At 45.3% G+C, this 25,693-nt stretch overlaps 1 protein-coding gene across 1 annotated transcript in view; it reads left to right on the top strand.

The window, feature by feature from the left end:
• The window catches only part of LOC142249407 (uncharacterized), a 61,685-nt gene extending 44,102 nt beyond the window's left edge, over positions 1-17,583 (top strand). The window contains exons 11-15 of the mRNA XM_075321059.1: positions 5,048-5,098; positions 7,567-7,635; positions 10,713-10,757; positions 12,585-12,827; positions 17,455-17,583. Of these exons, the coding sequence (XP_075177174.1) occupies positions 5,048-5,098; positions 7,567-7,635; positions 10,713-10,757; positions 12,585-12,815 (396 nt within the window). The 3' untranslated portion in view covers positions 12,816-12,827; positions 17,455-17,583. The remainder of the gene's footprint in view (positions 1-5,047; positions 5,099-7,566; positions 7,636-10,712; positions 10,758-12,584; positions 12,828-17,454) is intronic.
• Positions 17,584-25,693: the final 8,110 nt, after the last annotated feature.

The raw sequence follows: 25,693 nt of genomic DNA, 5'->3' as shown, positions 1-25,693 counted from the left end.
AGAGCTGGTGTCCAATAATGCCGGGGTAGGGATCCCATCCAGGACGATGGACAGGACAGGACGTCCACCCACGTACTGATCACGGCAGCGACCTGGGCCTGATCTTCTTAATCCTGAGGACTGGCCCTCGGCCCCAGGTTTGGCTCGTTTAAAGGGCAAGCCCTTGCATAGTGACCTGCCTCCTGGCAACGACGACAGATGGGTTGTCCAGATGAGTCATAGCGATCACTGCTCCTGCCTCGGGTTGTAGGACCTCTTCTCCTCCGCATCCACGGGACGTCCTCTGGGCTGTCAGCTAGCAGGATCCGATGAGGGACTTTGGTGTCCGAGGGCAACTGCATTGCTTTCAGGATTTGTGCGACGTCCTTAGTGAGCTGTTGCACCTGGGAGGATAGTGTATTTATGGTCTCTGCTGGCGTGTTGAGTCCTTTTGCAGTTATCAGGGCCTGCGAGGAGGATTCCGCTCCTGCAGCCGTGGAACTGGCAGGCCATGCTGGTGCGACGGGGTCTGTGTCCACAGGAGGTTGGAGTGCTTTCACTGCCCTGTCTTTCAGAATGGCAAAGTCCACGTCAGGGTGTTCCAGGGACCACAGCTTCATCTGCTTCCCATCCTCAGGAGAGCGCAGGCCCCGCAAGAATTGTTCCTTCATCATCCGGTTTCCTTCCTGATCACTGACAGGGTCCACCAGCTTGAGAGCCCGTAGTGCAGCCTGCAGCCTGAGGGCATAGTCTCTTATACTATCTTGGGGCTTCTGACGGCAGTTATAGAAGTCCGTCCTCAGCTCTCCCTCTGTGCGGTGTTCAAAAGCAGCTGCTAGTTTGGCAAAGATGGTCTCAACAGAGCCCCGGTCATCATTGGTCCAGGACTCAGCTTCCAATTCTGCTGCTCCAGTCAATTGTCCCAGCACCACAGCGGCCCTCTGCTTACCAGTCATCGCGTGCATGTCTAGCAGGGTGTTGATCTTCTTCTTAAACCCGGTCAGCGTGTCTATTTTACCGGCGTATTGGGGCAGCCATTGCGCTCCTGGGACATACAGTAAGGAAACTGGCATTATGGGGGAGATTTCGGCCGGCGCAGCTGCGATCGCGGCACCGGCACCAGGCGCTGCTGCGTCCAGCGCGACGGGGGCTGGCATCGCTTGGGCTGCGTCGCCCTGACCAGGGGCATTACCTCCTGCAGCGTCCATTTTTCTTCAAAAAAAATCTGCGCGCTCCCTTTCCACTTCCTGGGTCAGTACGCTCTCTGAATTGTGGGGATTCTGGGGCGGCCACACCTCTTCGTGGGCGGTGCTCTTCTCCCTCGCGCGGGCTGCAGCGCGCGCTTTTGAAGATGGCAATATGGCGGCGGTTCAATTTTTGCGGTCGGACCTCTGAGGCACACGGTCACCTGTCTGAACAGGTCTAGTCCAAATCCTGTTTGTGACGCCAGATCTGTTGAGCCCTTCAGGTGCGGTGCAGTAGGGTACTACCCTTAGGGACTCCACGGGATGGAACGATCGGGTCACAGGTAGGGAACCTTCGTTTTGGGATTTGCCGTGACGCCACTCTGAGAATTGCGGTCAGTGAGGACCACCACTGCAGGTTAAGGGATGCCTGGGGCTGATGGTGGGTGCAGTCAGTATAATAGCCTCCTGAGAGTGAGGCAAGCCCCAGGCCCCTGTGTATGTGTGTGGGACCACAGGTCGCAGAATGACTCAAACACAGTCCAAGTAGTCTTTTAACGTGTTTACTCACTGTTTAGAGGTCACGGTGAGATGCCCGGGCGACACTGTGATAACCAGGTGGAACCAGGAATTCCAGGAGGCCGTTCTGAGGGTAGCTGTCCACTCGCCCTCCTTGCACTCTTTCTGTTTGGGAGGATCCCTTGCCTGAAGCGTGGTAGGACTCCTCCAGGGAAGCTGTTACTACCCTGCTCCCCTTGCTCTGGCCCGTCTGCCGGCAGCGTGGCCTTGGTGGGATGGCTTCTGGCCCTGTCCCCTTATGGGCCTGGTGGTTGCTGCTTGGCTCGAGCTCTGTGTAGTCGTGGTGAGGGCATGAAGTACCCCCCCCACCTGCAGGTTAAGCAGCTCTGGATGATTTGCTGCCCGTACTGGGGATCTGTTTCCCCTTGCGTGCTCGGATACCAGGATCTCCGTACTCAGCCACCCCTCTCTCTGGATGTCTTTCAGGCCGACCCACGGTGCCCTTTCTCCCCCGCTTTCAGCTACTGCACTCCTCAGGACCTGTCTTACACGAGAGCCCCTCTGCTCCCTTCCACACACCTCAACCTCTAGCTCCCGACTTTCCTCACTTCCTCTCTGCCCTGCTTCCTAGCAACCAGCCTCGGAGCACACCCCTTGCTGGGAATTGAAAGTTAACCCCTACTGGCTACCCAAGGGTCCCCTCTAGTGATGTGGGAGACCTGGTCACTATGTGTTTGTGTGTGCACCTCATCCTGGCCTTTGGAGATTACCTGGAGGCATTGTCCCCGCATGGGTGCAATACTCTGTGGTGCCTGACCAGGTCAGGGGCGCCACACGGCCGCTAGGTGTTACAGAACACTGTGCCCGTTCAGCTCTGCTGCAACCTATATTATACACCATACCTTTATATACATTTTATTTTCATGACAATAACACCTCCACGTAGAAATGGGCACCGCTCGCCACCCCCTACAGCTGGACAAGGCAGTATAACAATGTCAAACTAGGCAAATTTTCGCCACTGTTCTAACCTGATGACCATGGGATCAGGGATACAGGGATACAGGTACACAGCACTGCCCAGTACAACTGAACCTGGAAGGTCAGCCGGTGCATCTCTGTTTGCTGATGTGCATCAAGTTGATGCAGCAGAAGAAAAAACTTCTGGTGCATCATGTCCCATAAACGTTATTTTCGTTATAGCATTAGTGCTGTCAGAGCTGGTGGGGCATAGACTGTGTGAGAAGCAGAGAGAGGTTTTGCGAGCATAAATGTGGGTGGCAAGCACTTGCTTGGTGAAATTTGCACCATACTAAGTACATAGGTCCTCCCTTTGGAAACAGAAACAAATTCTTCCCTTTAGCTTTCATCGCATGAGTCTAAAAGCAATGCTATCCAATAGTTATCTCTTAACATTATGCTAATGTACCGCCCCCGTGGAAGCAGCCGAGCTGCTCGGATCCGGGTTCGCTGTGGCTCGAGGTTCTCCGGACGTGGGGGTCATGCGGCCATTCGAGGGAAAAGGGGGGTATTTACAGGGGAGTTATAGTTCGTGACGCTACCTGTGGTGTGTGGTAATTGAGAGTACCACATATGCTGTTGGGAGTACCCGGGGATGACGGAGTGGGGGCAGCAAGGTGTTGTAGCCGTCCACGGGTAGGGGGGTGCCCCAGGACTCGGTGAGGGGTGCCGTGGGGTGCAGGGGTCACTCTCGTGCTCACTCAGTTCATAAACAGACACTGACAACCGGTAAACCAAGTCTCTGGGTACCGCTGCCGCTGAGGGGAGCTCGTCCGTGTCCTGTCCCCAAGTGGTGCTGCCTAGTGATCCGTGACCTGCCTCCTGGCACTTAGTTTGACTTCAACTTGATGGCCCGGTAGCATGGAACTAGCTGGGCCCCGCTCCCCACTATGGCTAAGTATGAGAGCTTGCTCTCAGGGCTCATGCTTGGGATTTTATGGACCGTTTTGGTTGGAAAATCCTATCCCCCTCGTTGCACTAATGCCCCAATTCTGGAGTGGGTGGAAATGGATCGTGAAGGCTCCATTCTCCTTAGGTGAATTGTCGGGTTGCCTGAAGCTACTCCCCGACCTAGGGTCCGTGTACCCTGTCGTGCCTTCGGTCCCGGACTGGTGATAGTGCTAGGCTGCCGGCCGTCCTCCTCGACAGGTCCGAGCACCTCGCCACAATCCCCTGCGACTGGGGGTCCGACTCATCTAGGCCCAGATCAACGTCTGCAACCTAGGCAGTTACTTCAGGAGTCACCACTCCCGACTTCCTCTGAGCTCCTCTCAGCTCGAGGGCTACTCCAACGCTCATCTCTCCTTCCACTCCTCAACTCGCTCTCTCACAGACTAGACTCACTGCACTCCTCACCTCCCCTCCCTGACCCCCCAGGTGGGCGACTCTATTCCGCTCAAGCCATCAACTGGTGTGTCAGATGGGTTGGTGCAGGGTGTCTTTAGGGTTTTGATTTGCTGTTGGAGGCAACACCACTTAAGTAGGGACTGAGAACGAAGAGGGAGGCGGAATACTGCACGGAAGGGCATCTTGTGCAATACCCTGTGACGACCTGATAGTCCAGGGGCGTCACATTAAAAATAGACCTGTCAATCCACAAGCAACGAATCACACAGAATTGACATTGAAATCACAAGTGCTTTATTGTGAGTCAGGCGTGTCTAACTCCAGTGCACCCCCTCATCATCATCAAGACTGGAGTGAACAATTTATACCAGACAACTGAAATGAGTGGACTGATAATTTTCCAAGTCCTTTACATCCCCTTACACAGCGCACGATAAAACTCCTCATCCTGGAGACACCACTAGGGGGAGCTCAGTGCTTTTTTGCAGCTACTACTGATCATAATTTGTGTTGTAAAAATTTCCATGAACTAAGATCTTGTGATGACTGCATGGGAAAATACTAATGTTATATAGCTTCATAGCAATGGTGCAGTATGTCTCAAACAATACTGAACAGTTGCTGATGGACTCATCAATCAGCAAAAAAATATACACTCTCGGTTACTATATAAAACAAGCGACACACACCCAGAATATTAGGGTAAATTATTAAATATTCTGTAACTTTTACAATTATTTGGAATTATTTATTCCTTCAGATTTCACTGGAAGATTTTTTTATGTAGCACTATTTTTCATACTGAATGGTATGAAATAACAACCAACAATGGAATCTGTCAGGTACTAATAGTATCTGTAACCCGTACTGTTTCTGTAATTAAGACAAACCATGACATGAATGTAAACATAAACAGAGTCATAGTATCACTATAAATGCATGAATAGTGTGGAATGTTTACAGAAACGTTACAAATATTTTATTTATTTGTATTTCAGCAAAATATCGGTTGCTTTGTGGATGATGCTCTTGGAACCAAAGAAACAGTGGTATGAAAATATTTCCTTGTTCTGTTCTTGAGATGTCTACAAATAAAGTTTAACACTGTATGTGAATATTTTTTAATCACATTTGTGTTATTTATATAATTACATTTGTTAGATGATTCCTGGAAATATTCTTGACTTGTCCAGATCTCATTGTTCAGAGGAGGGTTGTGACCATAACCAACTCTGATGATAAGGCCTAGGCCACATGGCAAGAAAAACGGTGCGAGTGGAATGCGATAAAAATTGCATTCCACTCGGACCAATATTACTCTATGTGCTAGCACCCATGAGCGATTATTTTCTCAGCCCTAATCGGACCGAGAAAACAGTCGCAGCATGCTGCGAGTGGAATGCGATCCTGTTCCACTCGCACTAATGCAAGTCTATGGGGCGAGAGAAACATCGGACTGCTCTCACATCAGCCGGCAAGGGAGGAGATAGGGAGAGAAATCATCGTCCCTCCCCTCCGCAGCGCTCGCCCTCCCCTCTGAACTGATCGCACGATTGGACCACAGTTGCATGACCCTCGCATGACACTCGGCTCCCGCTATTCTGCGAGCATGAGCCAATAGTCATGCAAGGACTTGCACATAACCCCGTGTGGCCTCAGCCTAATGAGCAGACTACAGAGATTGTGCAATGTAAACAAATCATCACCTTCCCAGAAAGTAGTGGTTAAACTGTTGATCGGTGGGCATCCGACCACTCGGACCCTCACCAGCCGTCAGAACAGGACATTTTTATCCCAGTTAGATTGGAGCGTCAGAACAAATGCTTGAGTATCGTTCTAATCCTTGCCTATGGGGCTTCAGAGTGATGCATTTTGATTTTTCTGTCAGCCCCATAAAGAATGAATGGAACAGAGGTTGAACATCCAACAGCATGCCACTCCATTTTGTAATGGGAATAGGAATTCTTCATTCTGAAGATTATGGGTTATCACCTCTCCATCGAACAGATGATCATTTATTTTTCATCAGACAATAGCTTTACTCTTCAGAAAAGAGAGAGTGTAAAGAAATTTTGATACTCAACTGCCAGAATGAAACCTGTCATATGTCATTATATATATATATTTTTTTTTTTTCAGATTCTGACATGAAAAAAGGGTTGTTTGAAAGTATAACGATGATTGTTATAATTCTCATCATTCTTGAGATTTGAAGGGATTACAGTGATGAGACCACCAGTAATCAGAGAGAGATTACCTAATATATGGTTAGGTGTTACCGTAACTTTGAGAGCTGGCGCAAACCTTTCATCATAGAACTTTATAAAGAGTTATAGATATCACAATGATGGAAACATTTTCTTTAAGCGCAAGCTGCATATCTTCAAAGCTACAGAATGTGCTGGGAAATTTTGCGATTGATTCCACTCTTTCCATTGCAGTAGATGAATAGCTGATTTTGCTACAGAATTGTAATGTTTGCAGCAAAATATGTGGCAGACATGCCGAGCTAGCTCTGAACGTGGCCTTAGAAATGCAAAATAAAAGCAGGTGAAATGAAAGTCTCTTGGTCAAATCCTTAGCATTTTCACTAAAGGGTGCTTTACACGCTGCGACATCGCTAACGATATATCGTCGGGGTCACGTTGTTAGTGACGCACATCCATCGTCGTTAGCGACATCGCAGCGTGTGACAGCTAGGAGCGACAATCAATGATCGCAAAAACAGCAAAAAACGTTGATTGTTGACATGTCGCTCCTTTTCATAATATCGTTGGTGGTGCATGCCGCTGGTTGTTCGTCGTTCCTGCGGCAGCACATATCGCTATGTGTGACACCGCAGGAACGACGAACATCTCCTTACCTGCCTCCACCGGCAATGAGGAAGGAAGGAGGTGGGCGGCATGTTCCGGCCGCTCATCTCTGCACCTCCTCTGCTATTGGGTGGCCGCTTAGTGACGTTGTTGTGACGCCGAATGATCCTCCCCCTTGAAGGAGGGATTGTTCAGCAGCAACAGTGACGTCACTAAGCAGGTATGTACGTGTGACGCTGCCGTAGCGATAATATTCGCTACAGCAGCGATCACCACATATTGCACCAACGACGGGGGCGGGTGCTATCGCTAGCGACATCGCTAGTGATGTCACAGCGTGTAAAGCACCCTTTAGGACGCTCAATAAGAATGGTATCAATAACAATGTATTCACTACTGCTATTTTTCTGGTATTTTTCACTTGAAACTTTCTTCTAGGTGATTTAATGCTGTGATCTCTTGATCACTTATATAAATGCTTTTGAACTCTTCAGATTACAGAGTATTATTCCCGGCCAATGATTGACAGATAACCTACTAAATGCCATTTCTTACACCTCGAACCTTATGTAATATAGCAAAAAGGTTAATGATATCTTACTGTTTTGCACTTTTGCATTGCATTTTTTCAATCTATTAAATGTTTGTTAGGAAGATGTAGACGACAGGTGCAAATTGTGCAACTAACATGACATATTTTACAGGAAGAATTGTTTAAGAAATTTGGCGATCCTCTTGCTCCTCTACTGCAGAACTTTGTTATATCTCTGGCTGTAAGTATTTCTTAAATTACTTTTCTATATAATTGATATCTCTATATTTACTCATATTGGTAATTAACGTGTTGTCTTATAATATGTAAGAGATTTTGGTTATTATGTGACAAGAGATAGAAGGTTCTATGTTCCATGATTTCTGCAGTCACCGGAGAGGTGGGAAAGAGGTTATGGAGGAAGGTCTGTTGGTTTTATTGTGAGGTAAGGGACCATTAGATAATTCGGCTTGAGTGGCATTGGGTAGTATGTATCAGGTGGAGTCATCTGAAATGACTGACTAGACAGTTTATATAGGCCGGGTAGGTAGATGAAACAGATAGGTACAGGATAAAGTAAATGATTACTCCAGAATTCTAAAGATTTGTTCATATTCTGTGTTTTGCAGCCTTTTTTTCTCTGAGCATCAAAAAATTCCTTGCAGATTTGAATCATGAAAGCATTATATCTATATCTGCAGCATGTATATTTCTTCAGTGTTAATGCAGAATTTTTCACCCATTCAAACGAATAGGAAAAAAAGCCTCATTTAAAAATGTATCAAAAACGCGTAAAAAGGCACACTTTTTCTGCAGCATTTTTCTTCCCACACTCAGGTTGTTATGGCTGCAAAAACTCAACATGTACACATACTATAAATCAGAAAAGCACTTTGCAACAATATACAATTTAGCAAGAATTGGTAAAATACATGACCGAGAGCAGAAATAGCTCCAGGAATGGGACTCTTGTGTAAATAAAGAAAGACGCTATCCCATAACTGGTCAGTACTCCTTCCATTTCAGTATGATCTCTTGCACAGTGCTTCTTGGGATGTTTAATGTTTTGGAAATCTTTTTGTAACCAAATCCAGCTTTAAATTTCTCCACAACAGTATCACAGACTTGCCTGTTGTGTTCCTTGGTCTTCATGATGCTCTCTGCGCTTTAAACAGAATACTGAGACTATCACAGAGCAGGTGCATTTATACGGAGACTTCATTACACACAAGGGGATTATATTTATCATTATCAGTCATTTAGGACAACATTGGATCATCCAGAGATCCTCAATGAACTTCTGGAGTGAGTTTCCTGCACTGAAAGTAAAGGGGCCGAATAATATTGCACGCCCCACTTTTCAGTTTATTCTTTTTTTTACAAAAGTTTAAAATAGGCAATACATTTCATTCAACTTCACAATTGTGTCCCACTTGTTGTTGATTATTCACCATAAAATTTAATTTTTTTTTATCTTTATGTTTGAAGCCTGAAATGTGGGAAAAGGTTGAAAAAAATCAAGGGAGCTGATTACTTTCGCAAGGCACTGTAGATATTTAAAAGATGGACACTAGTGCTCAAGAATGGGCGGGGGGGGGGGGTGGGTTGATTGTGGGAGTGCTGGATCTCCAGGGAGCTGCAGGTAGTTGGCGGGTTAATAACAATAATATATGAAGACTACTGCACTCACAAGATGGGAGTGGGGTTCAGGAAAAGTGGTTATACCTGAGTAGAGATGTGTGGATGTAGAGATAAATGAAACACCTGAGAATTAATAATGATAAAAATATAAATACCGGTATGTATTTTATTAAGTACTACATTTGCATAAAAATGTCTCAGGGTGATACATTGAGTTGGGTACTCGAATAGGTAATAGAGAACCAGCCTGATAGGTATAAGACCTGCCAAAATTGAAAAAATAAATAAACAAGAGTAAGTATACCTGTACCTGTGCTAACAGATGTTAGAGCGTCTACAAGGAAATGGAGTTTACCTGAAGGTAGCGGTTTTGTTGGAGAAGGCGTAACTCTTGTCTTGAAAAGGTAAGTAGAAAGGTGTAGTTACAGAAAAAGCCCACCTAAAAAGAGTACCTGAAATAAAAAGATATATACAATAATCTACTTTACCTTAGAGGATACAAAACATAGAATCTCTATAAAGGCAACCTAACTGTAGGTACCTTATGCCAAATATAGGAGGGCTTTAAGTTCGTGTAAGGCTTGCGTAGATAGAATGTAAAAAGACCCTGGAATAGTGATGGTTACAAGTTATATACTGTCACTAAAACTAATAGAATGATGCTACTAGTAATATTTACGGATACCTGATGTGGTTTTCCTACTAGATGTGTCCTTTCAGAAGGTGAAAATAGATGAGTATTCCAGGGGCTGGTATTTGAAACTAAAATAAAAATATATGTATTCATATAAAAAATAATTTTTACATACAAATTGAGAAAATCACTAAAAAGGCATAAAAGAGTGACACTGAGCAGTTGGTGCACACAGGACTGAAGTGAATCCTCTAAGCTCGATCACCCTGAGATGTTTTTATTCAAATGTAATACTTAATAAAATACATATTGATATTTTTATCATTATTAATTCTCAGGTGTTTCATTTAACTCTACATCCATACATCTCTATTCAGGTAGAACTACTTTTCCCGAACCCCACTCCCATCTAGTGAGCGCAATAGTATTCATATATATTATATAGAGTCATTACACACAGATCTATTATAAGTGTTTATTTCTGTTAATGTTGATGATTATGGCTTACAGTCAATGAAAACCCAAGAGATTACTCGCAGAAGGTGAAAATAGATGAGTATTCTCAGAAAATTAGAATAACTACCACAAAACACTTGCAAAGGCTTCCTAAGCATTTAAATTGGTCCCTTAGTATGGTTCAGTAGGCTACACATTCATGGGGAAGACTGCTAAATTGATAGATGTCCAGAGGGAACTCATTGATACACTCCACAAGGAAGGTAAGCCACAAAAAGGTCATTGCTAAAGAAGCTGGCTGCTCACAGAGTGCTGTATCCAAGCATATTCATGGAAAGTTGAGTGGAAGAAAAAGTGTGGTAGGAAAAGGTGCACAAGGAAGCAGGATGCATTTGTATATGATACACAAGCAGCTGAGATACTGTACTGTATAACTTGTTCAAAAGTATTTAGCTGAATAGTTAGATTTTACATTTTCATTATGGTGCACAGATTACAGCATAATAAAAATAATAATTTACCTAGAAATGGGTAGAATATTAACTATACCGAGCACCATACAATGTAATAATCTTATTTTACTACAGGGTATTCTAAAGGACAGTGGAGTACTTAAATCAGGATGCCTTTTGGTAAGTGTTATTTTATACAATTTGTCACCATTTCAAAGCTAATTTCTTCTATATTTGTTTCCCCTCTTACCATCACTATAAATAAGAAAATATAGAGATTAGGATTGTACAAAATAAAAGAGGCTAAAGAACAATTAATGTTGTATTGTGTTGCATATAATGTCAGCTGTCTGGACTCGTCTGCTTTTCGTATTACCTGTGCTCTGCATAATACCATACTTTTCGTTATATAAAACACACTGGATAATAAGGCGCACCCCAAATTTAAAGAAGAAAAAAAAATATGGGGTCCGTCTTCTAATCTGGTGTTGTCTTACAGCAGAGGAGGCTGCAGCATTGGTGGAGCAGAGTCACAGGAGTCAGGGGCGGTGCTGGAGTAGGGTGAAGCTGTGGGCGGTGCAGCAGGTGTCCCAGATGCTCACTGCGGGCACTGTGAGGTGGCAGGAGCATCCATAAACTGTCGGCGGTGCGGGTTTCAAAGAAATGGTGCACGGAGTTGGCACGTGCGGTGATGGAGCTCTCAGCTCAATGACAAGTAGAGATCTCATATGCACATGCACCACCTCCAGGCGCCAGTTTCCTTAAGTCCGCTGCAGGGAGATCAATAGGCCAGAGGCGGTGCGTGCGCAGATGAGGTCTTGAGCCGAGAGCTCCATCTGCGCATCCGCCGACTCCGGGTGCCATTATTTGAAGCATTTTCAGAATTGCAGCCCCTGCCTCACAACCTGCAGCACAGCCCGCAGCATCTCCTGAGACCTCTCTCCACCTCCCCTGGTAAACTACATTCGGATTAGAAGACGCACCCCTCATTTTTCATTTTCCTCCCAAAATTTTTGGGAGGATAATTGCGTCTTGTAATCCGAAAATTACGGTATAGCAATTCTGGAGACTTTTTCTCAGAGCTCTGCATTTTGCCATTCTTCTGTTATTCCTCCTAGAAATCTGTGACTTTATTGACTACTGGAAACTATCAGTTATGTGTCTCCATTCACTTTCTGACATAGTCCAATAAACACCGCCAGTCTTGATGAAGGGCATGGTGGAGTCTGGTGCTACTGATTCATTAAGAGTTATATGCCTCTTAATGAATAGGTCTTGTCTGAGAAGTGGTGAGTACCTCCATGCCGTTCACCCCAAATCTTTCTCCAGTCAAGGATTGGAGTAAGAATTCTGGTTTAAGGAGCACCACAGCTCATCATGAAGTAGACAAGCTGTGGTGTTATGTCCCCGTCCCACCCTGCTGTGGTGTTATGTCCCCATCCCGCCCTATAACTGTCGATTTTGGTGGAACTGGGCAAAACTTGTGTGAAAACACCATAAGTTGCCACATTTATGAGCAAACTCGAGTTGTGCAAATATTTTATGACTTAATGTGTCACGCCTAATTTCTGTCAAAAATACATTGATGAATTTGGGCCGTTGTATATCATGCGGGTTTTCTGGGATCACATTATTAATTGCCTATTATTTGAAGAGAACTGTGTTGTGGAGCATATTATACAATTTGTTTTTCCCTATAAACCAAAATTATACAAATAGGAAGTAATCTTTGTAATAGGTAAATATTATGGAGTTGTTGTAAATGCAATTCCCTAATATGTAATCTGTCCCTGAATGGCTCATTAGTGCTATGAATTAGAGGTAATGTAGAAGTTGTCAGAACTTTGCTTCTCTGTCTTGAAAAGCTTCTGCAGAAAAATTAATTGTTTGAAATTCAAGGAAACTTGATTTTTGTGTTAAATTGCTACTATGTATCTTACAATTGTCTCTGCATTACTTTCCTGAAATATTTACTCCATGTTTCGGGTGTGTCTGATTTGTATTTAGTTCAATATTCTCAGTGGAGCAGGAGGCGGCCTTCTTGGTGGGGTCTTTGGAGGCAGCCTTCTTGGTGGAGGCGGCGTTGGTGGAGGCGCTGGAGGAGGCATTCTTCCTGGAGGCATTGTAGGCAGCCTTCTTGGTGGAGGCTCTGGAGGCGGCAGTGTTGGTGGAGGCATTCTAGGGGGCCTTCTTGCTCAGAAGCCAAAACGTGTTCCAGTTAAATCTAATCCTACCTAACAAAAAAACCTGGTAAGTTGTGTAAAATGTGTTTCACAACAAACAATGTTAAAAATGAAAGTGAAACACATCTATCTATTAAACAATTATACATTCCCTTCATTGAAACTGCAGCAGCTAGATGAAAAAGTAGTGGAATTGCAAAAATCACAGGATTTATAGACATGTTAACCCTAGAACGCGCAAGCAATTCAATCTACCATAGAAAACAAATGACCTAGCAGGCCTGCGAGGCCCCAGGTATGCGTTCTAGGGTTAATTATATACTATGAAAAAATGGAAGCAAAATCATCACAACATCTCAATTTATTCAGTATTGAATATGAGCTCCTGATGTAGAAATCCTTGCAATTACAACATCTGTAGCTATCAATGAGGTTATTAACCCCTTAACGATCAAGGATGTACTGGTATGTTCTTGGTCCCCTCCCTACAGTTACTTCGGCTCCGGAGGTGAACCCACTGTATTCCCTGCATATGTGTGCTGATCTTATCAGCAGAGATGTTTGGCTAACAGGCATAGGTGAATCGGAGATCCACCCGTGCCTCTTAACCCCTTAGATCGCACTGTCAAACGCTGGCAGCGTGATTTAAAGGGCCGCAACAGGAATCATGACTATCCTCGCCATCATCGGCGGCCCTGTGACGTGATCACGGAGCACCATGGTGTTGCCATGGTAGCACGGGGTCAGCTGATGACCCCTGATGCTACCATGACTCACCACCTGTGAGAACCAAAATGATGACAGCACTCACAGGAACAGTGCTGCAGCATCGCTTTGATCAGCACAAGCGATTGGACTGTGGAGTCATAAAGTCACATAGGGGGACAAGTAAAACCAATAAAAAAAGTAAAAAAAAAATTTAAAAAATAAAACCCCCCTAAAAGTACAAATCCACCCCATTGAAAAAAAAAACAATTAAAAAAATAAAAAATACACATATTTGGTATTGCCATGTTCAGAAATGCCCGATCTATCAAAATATCAAATCATAATCATCAATATCAGCAATTAATCTGATCGGTACACGGTGTGACAAAAATTTTTTTTCCAAATGCCAAAATTATGTTTTTTGATCGCCACAACATTTAATTAAAATGCAATAACAGGCAATCATAACAGCACATCTCAAGGCACAAAACATAAGCCATCTCTGAACCCCCAATTCCGAAATATGAGAAGGCTATGGGTCTCAGAAAATGGCGACAAAAACACAGTTCTTTTTTTTGGCAGCCTTCTGATTTTTTTTTCACCCCTTATATAAAAGTGAAAGTATACATGCTTATTTACGAACCCATATGAACCTGAGGCATCATACGGACAGGTCAGTTTTACCATATAGTGAACACGGTGAATAAAAAAGAAACCAAAACCATTGTGCAATTTCACTATTTTCACTATTTCTCCACATTTAGAATTTTTTTTGCTGTTTTTCAGTACACTGCATGGTAAAATGAATGGTGTCATTCAAAAGTGCAACTCGTCCCTCAAAAAATAAAAAAAAACATCCAAAGAAATCCAGCGTCTAAAGGGCTTCTTAAAGGGTATAAACTTTAATCCAAAACCATTAAGAGTATTGCAAGGGAAAAAATGGAATGACATCAGGAAACAAACATATAGAAAAATATCAAACGCTAGCAGCGGACATGTTTCCGACTATGTGTCCTTATTCATTGCATTGGTATAAGACATGGACTCAGTTTTATCTCATGTCCTGTCCGGCCACCAAATAATAATATAATAATAATATAATATTTATTCATTTATATAGTGCTTTACATACATCAGCAACACTGTCCCCACTGGGGCTCACAATCTAAGGTAAATCAGGGGTCGAATGAGAAAAATGAACAATGCCAATATACAGCATTAACAAAAAGCCCTCATATGGCAATATTGACAGAAAAATAAAAAAGTTATGGCTCTTGGAAGAAGGGGAGGAAATAACAAAAAGTAAAAAATCCAAAATCGGCCGGAGGTTAAGGGGTTAACAGCTGTCTGAGGAATGTTTTACAATGCTGAATGCACTTGGAAAAATCATCAAGGTCCACTGCTGGCACCTGCCTTTGCTATTGTTGACCAATGGAGTCCCAGACGTGCTCGATGGGAGACAAGTCCGGTGATGCTGCAGGCCATAGTAGCACATTTAGGTCAAGCAGAATGCTCATATTATCATGGACAACATCATGTGCCCAGTGATCATGCGATTGAAATGCTTCTATCAGAGATTGACAGCGGCATTTACAGTATATAATTAAACAGCCGCAAACAGAGCTCACTTTGACCGTGTCTTTAAGGGTGTATGCGCATAATGTCTTTTTCGGGAGGAAATCCAACTGAAAAAGTGCTGCAAAACCTGCGCAAAAAATAATCTAGTGCTCAGCAATGTATAAATTACTTTGCTGTGCACAAGTTCTGTCTTTTGCTTCTTCTTTTAACAGCTTCAGTGTTCGGAGGCTCTGTAGAAGAAAGAAAGTAGCATGTTCATTCATTGCCTCTAAAGTTGTTGTGTGAACATAATCCTATAAGCAGATGCTTGGTATGGACCGAGATCAATTCCTGAGCCTGTTCCATACATCCGATGCAATCACATGTCGTAAATTTAGAAAATGTGGTCAACCGAGTTAAAAGGGCTTCTTGTTTGTTTTTTAACCATTACTGACAAACTCTGTATTTCCAGTTTGCAATGCAGATGTTAAAAAAACCCATTTCACTGCGTCGAATAGTTACACGTGACCCTATTACTGTACTTTAGTTTTTGGTGTCGATCATTTGTTGTACATCCAAAGAGTTATATTACCCTGGCCACTTTTCACACACAATATACAGTGGGTATGGAAAGTATTCAGACCCCTTTAAATTTTTCACTTTTTGTTTCATTGAAGCCATTTGGCAAATTCAAAAAAGGTCATTTTTTATCATTAATGTACACTATGTACCCCAACTTGACAGAAACCCCCCCAGAAATGTAGATTTTTTTTGTAAATTTATTAAACAAGAAAAAAACTGAAATATCACATGATCATAAATATACAGACCCTTTGCTCAGTACTGAGTAGCCATTGACTTCCCTTATACTCAGTACACGCTGATGCTCGATCAAATAATGAGCAGTGCGATCACACACTCGTTCATCACTAGATGTCACCAGATCTTCTAATTTTCAACACTTGCTATGAATTCTGCAGCTCCCTGGAATGTTTATTTAGGAAATGTCTACACAGGTCAGACGCACAGTGTCTATTTCTATCCAGAGTTTCCAGATGGAAAATATGCTGCAAGTCACAGTATTTATGAAATGTCATCTACACTGTGGAGAAAATCAGGGTAAATTGACTGACACAGTGGATTTCTCATCTAAAGTCTGTGAATTTATGCTACCGATATTCAAAAGATATTTCACAATTTGCAATGCAAAGATTAATGTCAGCCGTGTATCTGTATTTCTGCAGCTGAAATTGCTGTTATATCCATACAACTTAGTTCAGATTTCATTGTTCTTGCTTCCCTCCAACTTAATAATAAACTAAAGACCAGTCGAAGGGTTAACAGACAATTCTCATAGTATTAGCCTACAGTCCCTGACAAAAGTTCTGTCGCTTATCCATGTTATGTAAATAAAAGCTTATAACCTGACTTTAAATTCATCCATTGGTTTTATAAACTACTCCTTTGAAACCTGAAACCCTCCCAAATTTGGTTTAGGTTATGAAAATAAAGTTGCTGCAAAGCTGAAATATCGATCATTTAATGAACACAGAAAGGTCAGATTTTGGCAAGACAAAAGTTTTGTCGCCTTGTCATATAATGCACCCAATCCTAGTTTACATCCTCACTTGTGCTCACTAAATGATCGGTTAATTAGTGGATGTGTATAAAAAGAAACCCAAATTCTGCAGCAGGATGGTGCTCCATCTCATCCATTCTTCTCTACAACAAAGTTCCTTCTGGCAAAGAATATCAAGGTGCTCAAAGACTGGCCAGCCCAGTCACCAGACATGAACATCATTGAGCATGTTTAGGGTAGGATGAAAGAGGAAGCTTGGAAGACAAAACCAAAGAATCTAGATGAACACTGGGAGGCATGTAAGACTGTATTCTTTGCTATTCCTGATGACTTCATCAATAAATTGTATGAATCATTCTTGAACCGCATGGATGCAGTCCTTCAAATTCATAGAAGTCACACAAAATATTAAATATTGCTCTAATAGCACCACAACTTCATTCACCAATGTTATGTAACAAATCTTGGTATTAGAAGTTAATTATTTGTTTGAATTTCACATTACTTTCTGTGGACGACAAAACGTTTGTCTTGATAATTTCTGACCTTTCTGTGTTCATTAAATGATCAATATTTCAGCTTTGCAGCAACTTTATTTTCATAACCTAAACCAAATTTGGGAGGGTTTCAGCTTTCAAAAGAGTAATTTATGAAACCAATGGATGAATTTAAAGTCAGGTTATATGCTTTTATTTACATAACATGGATAAGCGACAGAACTTCTGTCAGGGACTGTACATGAGTATACTCCCTAAGTTAATTAGTATTAGAACTTGTCTCTCTAAATAATTTGTACTACAATGATGTAAGTATTTCTTAAGTTAATGTGGGCTTATCAATTTTTTTTTAGGTTCATTGGACACAAACAGTAGAATAGAAGAAAGCATGCAATAAAAAAGAAAAAAAAAGTATAAAATAATTTGATAATGATCTATAAATCATATGTTTCATTCAATCAATAAATCATTTTGAAATCTAAGTATCCGTGTCTTTTCTAACAACCGTACTTATTGTCATGGTACTGCTCCACTTGTGCATAGCTTCCAATGTGAGAGCATCGGAAGCAATATGCTAATGACGATCTGCTGCGAGTGTCAGCCGAGGGTCATTTGACTGTGATGCGATCTTGCGATTGGATCACAGCTGCGGAGAAGAGGGAGGGAACACTTTCTCCCCATCTCCTCCGCGGCCTATCTTTGTGTACATCACACTGTACTCGGATTACATGCAAGTGCAGTGTGATGTTTCACACGCTGCTGTGGCACCCCAGTGGTCCGGTTGCCACAGTAACATTGCCCTCCTCACAGGGGGTGATGCTATGCCTGGAAGCAAGAGGGGGTCTCCCATGCTAGGTACACTAGCACTGAAACACTTCCTACTCCAGACCAAAAGAAGGAACTCGAGAACCCGGTTTGAGTGAAGCTTCCCTATGTATTCTGGCCTGGAGGAGGAGTTAGGAACACACAGACACCCAAAAGTGAAACTAACAGATCAGAACAAGTCAGGAGTGGAGAGAAGACGGTTGCTGAGAAGAGAGCTGCGCCATAGCTCCCTCAGGGCCGAGCGCATTGAACTATACATCGGAGCTCAAGGCTGCGTGGGTACTGAAGTCCCCGCAGCAGAATAAGAAGGGCAGTGGACTGCAGGTCTTTTGGCCCACAAACTGCCAGGAGCACAGCAGCATACTAGAGCCAGGATCTGTGATAGACAAAACGGCACCAGTAAAGGACTTGCGCTGCCTGCCATACGGGTGAGAATCAGAACCAACATAAGGAAGAGGGTCTCAGCGTAGCTTCAATGTGCAGGGACCCACACATTACAGCGCAAGCAGGAAGGCCTACAACCCATCTGGCTAGGTGGATCCCCTCAATTGCTTCCAGACTGACCGGATCTCGGTTACCTACTGGACCAGTCTCCCGGGCCTGTACCATCAACTACCAAGTAAAAGGTAAAGAAAACTACGGCCCTTGTGTTGTCCAGTTATTACCGGCATCTTCAGTCCTGCACCCCAACATCTTTCCATCAATCACCTACTACTGCTACTACTCCCATCTGCCCTAGGGCCCAGCTCTACCTGTGGAGAGCTATACCATCTAAGCTGCGTGACCATCTGTCCCAGAGGCCCCATCCCACAGCGGTGGCACCTAACTTGCCGCATACCACAGGTGGCATAACAAACTACTACCCCCTCTTTATTTTAACTGACACCATTGGGGTCACGGAACCGGGCCTTACCACCGGGGCATCCCAGAAACAGAACCATGGCTCAGTAACGAGTGCCCCACGACGACGGTGCAGGCATGTCACTCTCATAGACTTGTATGGGGGTGCGTGAGCCGAGAATTGATGCCAAACACAGCATGCTGCGATTCATTTCTCAGGCTAGTATGGCATGAGAAATCAATCGCAGATGGCCACTGGCCCATAGTTTTGCTCTAGAGTAAAAGCAATCTGATGTTTTATCGGATTGCACTTGTTCATGCAAAACGCAAGTGGAACCGTAACCTCAGCCTGAGATCTGGTGAATGGTTACTTATGGCTAGTGATGAGCGAGCATGCTTGTTACTACTCGGTACTCGCACGAGTATCACTGTACTCGGTCTACTCGGCGGGGACCGAGTAATCTCGCGATACTCGTGCTGTACTCGTGGTCTTCATTTCTGCATGTTGGCGCTCTTTTGAGAGCCAGCCCTCATGCAGGGATTGGCTGGCAGACCACTGCAATGCCACAGCCCTGTTAGTTGTGGAATTGCAGTGATTGGCCGGCCTGCACAGCGTGACCGAGCCTTTATACCGGCGGGCGCGCTGTGCTCTGCTCACAGCTATCCAGACAGTCAGTGCAGGGAGAGTGTCGCTGCTTCAGGGAAAGGTTTGCGGCCCTTTATAGCTATTTCCGTAGCAGGGCTGCAAACAGTGTGACCAAAAGTCCTTCTCAGGACTATTCTAGTTGTATACAGGCAGGCAGGGTATAGCCAGGTCGGAGTACAGTAGCAGAGTCCTTCTCAGGACTATTGTTGCTGTATACAGGCAGGGTATAGCCAGGTTGGAATACAGGCTAGTGACCAAAAGAGTCCTTGTCAGGACTATTGTAGCAGTATACAGGCAGGCAGGCAGGCAGGGTATATAGCCATTCCTAGTGGTGACCGTATACCAGCCTTCATCATATCTGGGGCTGGTGTACACAGTCTAAAACAGTCCTTATAGTGTCAGAGTTCTCGTCATTAATTTTTGCACCTAAAACCTGTTAGGTTCTTAGTGCGTCCGTGCTTGCATTTAAAAACCGCACGTGTGTGCCTGTCGGTGGCAGCGTACAGGTGCACTTGTGTGTGTTTTTACCAAACTATTATATAACGCACAAGTGTAGTGTATAATACACGTCATTCAGCAGTGGCTGATAGTGTCAGAGTTCTCGTCATTAATTTTTGCTCCTAAAACCTGTTAGGTTCTTAGTGCGTCCGTGCTTGCATTTAAAAACCGCACGTGTGTGCCTGTCGGTGGCAGCGTACAGGTGCACTTGTGTGCGTTTTTACCAAACTATTATATAACGCACAAGTGTAGTGTATAATACACGTCAGTCAGCAGTGGCTGATAGTGTCAGAGTTCTCGTCATTAATTTTTGCTCCTAAAACCTGTTAGGTTCTTAGTGCGTCCGTGCTTGCATTTAAAAACCGCACGTGTGTGCCTGTCGGTGGCAGCGTACAGGTGCACTTGTGTGCGTTTTTACCAAACTATTATATAACGCACAAGTGTAGTGTATAATACACGTCAGTCAGCAGTGGCTGATAGTGTCAGAGTTCTCGTCATTAATTTTTGCTCCTAAAACCTGTTAGGTTCTTAGTGCGTCCGTGCTTGCATTTAAAAACCGCACGTGTGTGCCTGTCGGTGGCAGCGTACAGGTGCACTTGTGTGCGTTTTTACCAAACTATTATATAACGCACAAGTGTAGTGTATAATACACGTCAGTCAGCAGTGGCTGATAGTGTCAGAGTTCTCGTCATTAATTTTTGCTCCTAAAACCTGTTAGGTTCTTAGTGCGTCCGTGCTTGCATTTAAAAACCGCACGTGTGTGCCTGTCGGTGGCAGCGTACAGGTGCACTTGTGTGCGTTTTTACCAAACTATTATATAACGCACAAGTGTAGTGTATAATACACGTCAGTCAGCAGTGGCTGATAGTGTCAGAGTTCTCGTCATTAATTTTTGCTCCTAAAACCTGTTAGGTTCTTAGTGCGTCCGTGCTTGCATTTAAAAACCGCACGTGTGTGCCTGTCGGTGGCAGCGTACAGGTGCACTTGTGTGCGATTTTACCAAACTATTATATAACGCACAAGTGTAGTGTATAATACACGTCAGTCAGCAGTGGCTGATAGTGTCAGAGTTCTCGTCATTAATTTTTGCTCCTAAAACCTGTTAGGTTCTTAGTGCGTCCGTGCTTGCATTTAAAAACCGCACGTGTGTGCCTGTCGGTGGCAGCGTACAGGTGCACTTGTGTGCGTTTTTACCAAACTATTATATAACGCACAAGTGTAGTGTATAATACACGTCAGTCAGCAGTGGCTGATAGTGTCAGAGTTCTCGTCATTAATTTTTGCTCCTAAAACCTGTTAGGTTCTTAGTGCGTCCGTGCTTGCATTTAAAAACCGCACGTGTGTGCCTGTCGGTGGCAGCGTACAGGTGCACTTGTGTGCGTTTTTACCAAACTATTATATAACGCACAAGTGTAGTGTATAATACACGTCAGTCAGCAGTGGCTGATAGTGTCAGAGTTCTCGTCATTAATTTTTGCTCCTAAAACCTGTTAGGTTCTTAGTGCGTCCGTGCTTGCATTTAAAAACCGCACGTGTGTGCCTGTCGGTGGCAGCGTACAGGTGCACCATTTGCACAAACTTTGATATAACGCACAAGTCTAGTGAATACACGTCAGCACAGCATTGCAAAATGCGCAAGGGCGTTGGCAAGGAACAAGGAAGTGGACGTGATGGTGGTGCAGGCAGAGGCCGAGGTCGTGGGCAAGCTCTAATTTTGCCACAACAAAGGGCCATATCTAGTCGCTCGCACGTCCTGTCCCAAATTCTTGGGGACCGCAGCAGTACACCGCTCTTGAACCAAGACCAGTGTCAACAGGTTGTTAGTTGGATAGCGGATAATGCTTCCAGTCAGATTGGCACAACCACAAACACTCTGTCTTCCACACGGTCAAGTGTCAGTAGCCGTGATACTGCACCGCACATTTCAGAACCTGATCCTCCTTCCTACCACAAGGCTGAGTACACGTCCTCGGACATTAATGATCCCACACTTGGACACTCGGAAGAGCTGTTCACGTTTCCATTCGCACATTCTGGCCTCTCGCCAGCTCATGTTGAAGTGGGTCATGAGGAGATCGTATGTACAGATGGCCAAATATTTGAGCAGCCACGTTCTCACGAAGTTGGCAACGTGTCTCAACAAGGGGTGGACGATGATGAGACACAATTGTCAGGAAGTCAGGAGGAGGAGCAGGGTGCGGAAGAGGAAGACGACGTGGTGAATGATCCAGTAACTGACCCAACCTGGCAGGAGGATATGCAGAGCGAGGACAGCAGTGCACAGGGGGAGGGAGGCGTAGCATCCCAACAGGCAGTAAGAAGCAGGGTGGTGGCTCCAGGCAGAAGTCAGGCAACCGTTCCCCGGAACAACAACACGACACAAGGTGCCTGTACAAATGTTAGGTCTTCCCGAGTCTGGCAGTTTTTTAAGTTGGATCCAGATGATTCTAAAAAGGCCATTTGCAACACCTGCCGTGCCAGCATCAGCAGGGGTACCAAAACTAGCAGCCTGACCACCACCAGCATGATCAGGCACATGTCAGCCAAGCACCCGACTTTGTGGGAAGTACAACAGAGTCGAGGAGCAGTGCTTGCTAATGTCACTGCTACGTCTTCGCTGGTTGTGCATGCGAGCCAATCCCCTGTCCATGCTGCCTGCGAACAAGCCTCCTCCGGTCCTGCACCTGCAGTTGCCTACGCAGAAATAACACCATCATCAAGCACGTCCTTGTCCCAGCGCAGCGTTCAGTTATCCATTCAGCAAACCTTTGAACGCAGGCGCAAATACACTGCCAACACCCCACATGCCACAGTTCTAAATGCTAACATTTCGCGACTGCTTGCGCTGGAAATGTTGCCTTTTAGGCTGGTGGAGACAGAAGCATTCCGCGACCTGATGGCGGCAGCTGTCCCACGTTACTCGGTCCCCAGCCGCCACTATTTCTCCCGGTGTGCCGTCCCCGCGTTGCATAACCACGTGTCACAAAACATCACACGTGCCCTGAACAACGCTGTTTCACCCAAAGTCCACCTAACCACAGACACGTGGACAAGTGCTTGTGGGCAAGGCCGCTACATCTCATTGACGGCACACTGGGTTAATATTGTGGAAGCTGGGACCCAGTCTGAGCGAGGGACGGAACACGTCCTTCCCACACCAAGGTTTGCAGGCCCTACCTCAGTCAGTGTTTCACCCACACTCTACAGCTCCGGAATGTCATGCTCTTCAGCCTCCTCCTCCTCCTGCGCATCCTCATCCACTGTACCCTCCACACCAGTCCCAAGCTGGAAGCACTGCAGCACTGCCTCGGCGAAGCGGCAACAGGCTGTGCTGAAGCTAATCTGCATAGGTGACAAACCCCACAATGCAGAAGAGCTGTGGACAGCTCTGAAACAGCAGGCAGATCACTGGCTCACACCTCTGAACCTAAAGCCAGGAAAGGTCGTGTGTGACAATGGCCGGAACCTGGTGGCGGCTTTGAGGCGAGGCCAGCTGACACATGTTCCATGCGTGGCCCATGTGCTCAACCTCGTGGTTCAGCGGTTTCTAAAGTCATACCCAGAGCTGTCTGATCTGCTGGTAAAAGTTCGCCGCCTGTCTGCACATTTTCGAAAGTCACCTACTGCTTCAGCCGGCCTTGCCGGCTTTCAGCGCAGTTTGCATCTTCCGGCTCACAGACTGGTGTGTGATGTCCCCACGCGTTGGAATTCAACTCTGCACATGTTGGTCAGGATATGTGAGCAGAAGAGGGCAGTTGTTGAGTACCTGCATCACCTAAGCCGTCGGGAAATGGGTCAAACTCCACACATAACACCTGAGGAGTGGAGATGGATGTCCGACCTATGTACCATCCTCCAAAACTTTGAGGACTCCACCAAGATGGTGAGTGGTGATGACGCCATTATTAGCGTCACCATACCGCTACTCTGCCTTCTAAAACGGTCTCTGCTCAAAACCAAACATGATGCATTGCAGGCGGAGCGCGATGAGTTGCAGCAAGAAACAGTAGTGGGTGTGGGTGATAACACACAGCCCAGCCTCGTCTCATCACAACGTGCAGTGGAGGACTATGACGAGGAGGAGGATGAAGACATGGAGCAAATCTCCGGCCAAATTGAGGATATGACATGCACACCAGTCATATCCTCGGTTCAGCGTGGCTGGCCAGAGGACAGGGTAGATGAGGAGGAGGAGGAGGAGGAGGAGGAGGACAGCATGTTCAGTCAACGTGTTGGTCAGGCTACTGAAGTCCTGGCTGTTAAGAGTCTGGCGCACATGGCTGACTTTATGGTAAGCTGCCTGTCTCGTGACCCTCGCGTTAAGAACATCTTGGCCGACAATCATTACTGGTTGGTAACACTGTTAGACCCACGCTACAAGGAGAACTTTATGTCTCTTATTCCCGAGGCGGAGAGGTCAACCAAAATGCAGCAGTTCCGGAAGGCCATAGTCACGGAAGTAGGCAAAGCATTCCCCTCACAAAACGCTAGCGGCATAGGTCAGGAATCAGTGGACAACCAAGGCGTACAGCCGAGAGAGGCACAAGTCCAATCCGCCAGAGGTAGGGGAACAGTCTTTAAGATGTGGGACAGTTTTCTCAGCCCCTCACGTACCACAGCCCCTGAGGTGCGGGGTAGTGCCACAAGAAATCCTAAGTTTGCCCAGATGCTCAAGGAGTACCTTGCAGATCGAACAACTGTACTCCGACATTCCTCTGTGCCTTACAATTATTGGGTATCCAAGGTGGACACGTGGCATGAATTGGCTCTCTACGCCTTGGAAGTCCTGGCCTGCCCTGCCGCTAGCGTTTTGTCAGAGCGTGTTTTTAGTGCCGCAGGTGGAATCATTACAGATAAACGCACCCGCCTGTCAACTGAAAATGCTGACAGGCTGACTCTGATCAAGATGAACAAGGGTTGGATTGGGCCAGACTTCACCACACCACCAGCAAATGAGAGCGGAATTTAAAGTTTGTAACGGGAATTTGCCATGTACCTCCAGTCACCCATGGGTACACACTTCTGGACTTTGGATAATCGCTGGACTGCTCCTCCTTCTCCTCATGCGCCACCATGATGACCGTTACAAGAGTTAGGCCTTTGTTTCAGGTATACCCCCAGTGGTAAATTGTTTCGCCCATTCTTTGCAGAATGGACATTACAATGACAGGAGACCCGCTCCTTTGCAATGGGAACAATGTTTTGAGGCCCTCATGCACGTCTCTATGCAGGGACAACGTGGAGCCTCCCAATTTTTGGCTGCCCTGCCAAAGGGCTATACTATAATACACCCACTTCCTGACAATGGACACTTAATGTTTTGAGGCCCTCATGCACGTCTCTATCCAGGGACAACGTGGAGCCTCCCAATTTTTGGCTGCCCTGCCTAAGGGCTATACTATAATACACCCACTTCCTGACAATGGACACTTAATGTTTTGAGGCCCTCATGCACGTCTCTATCCAGGGACAACGTGGAGCCTCCCAATTTTTGGCTGCCCTGCCAAAGGGCTATACTACAAAAGACCCACTTCCTTCCAATGGGCACTTCAGGTTTACAGGCCCTCATGCACGTCTCTATCCAGGGACAACGTGGAGCCTCCCAATTTTTGGCTGCCCTGCCTAAGGGCTATACTATAATACACCCACTTCCTGACAATGGACACTTAATGTTTTGAGGCCCTCATGCACGTCTCTATCCAGGGACAACGTGGAGCCTCCCAATTTTTGGCTGCCCTGCCAAAGGGCTATACTACAAAAGACCCACTTCCTTCCAATGGGCA

Source organism: Anomaloglossus baeobatrachus, chromosome 8 (genome assembly GCF_048569485.1).
Source record: "Anomaloglossus baeobatrachus isolate aAnoBae1 chromosome 8, aAnoBae1.hap1, whole genome shotgun sequence".
Lineage (NCBI taxonomy): Eukaryota > Metazoa > Chordata > Amphibia > Anura > Aromobatidae > Anomaloglossus > Anomaloglossus baeobatrachus.
Note: the sequence above shows the minus strand (reverse complement) of the source record. Positions and strands in the feature narration are given on the sequence as shown.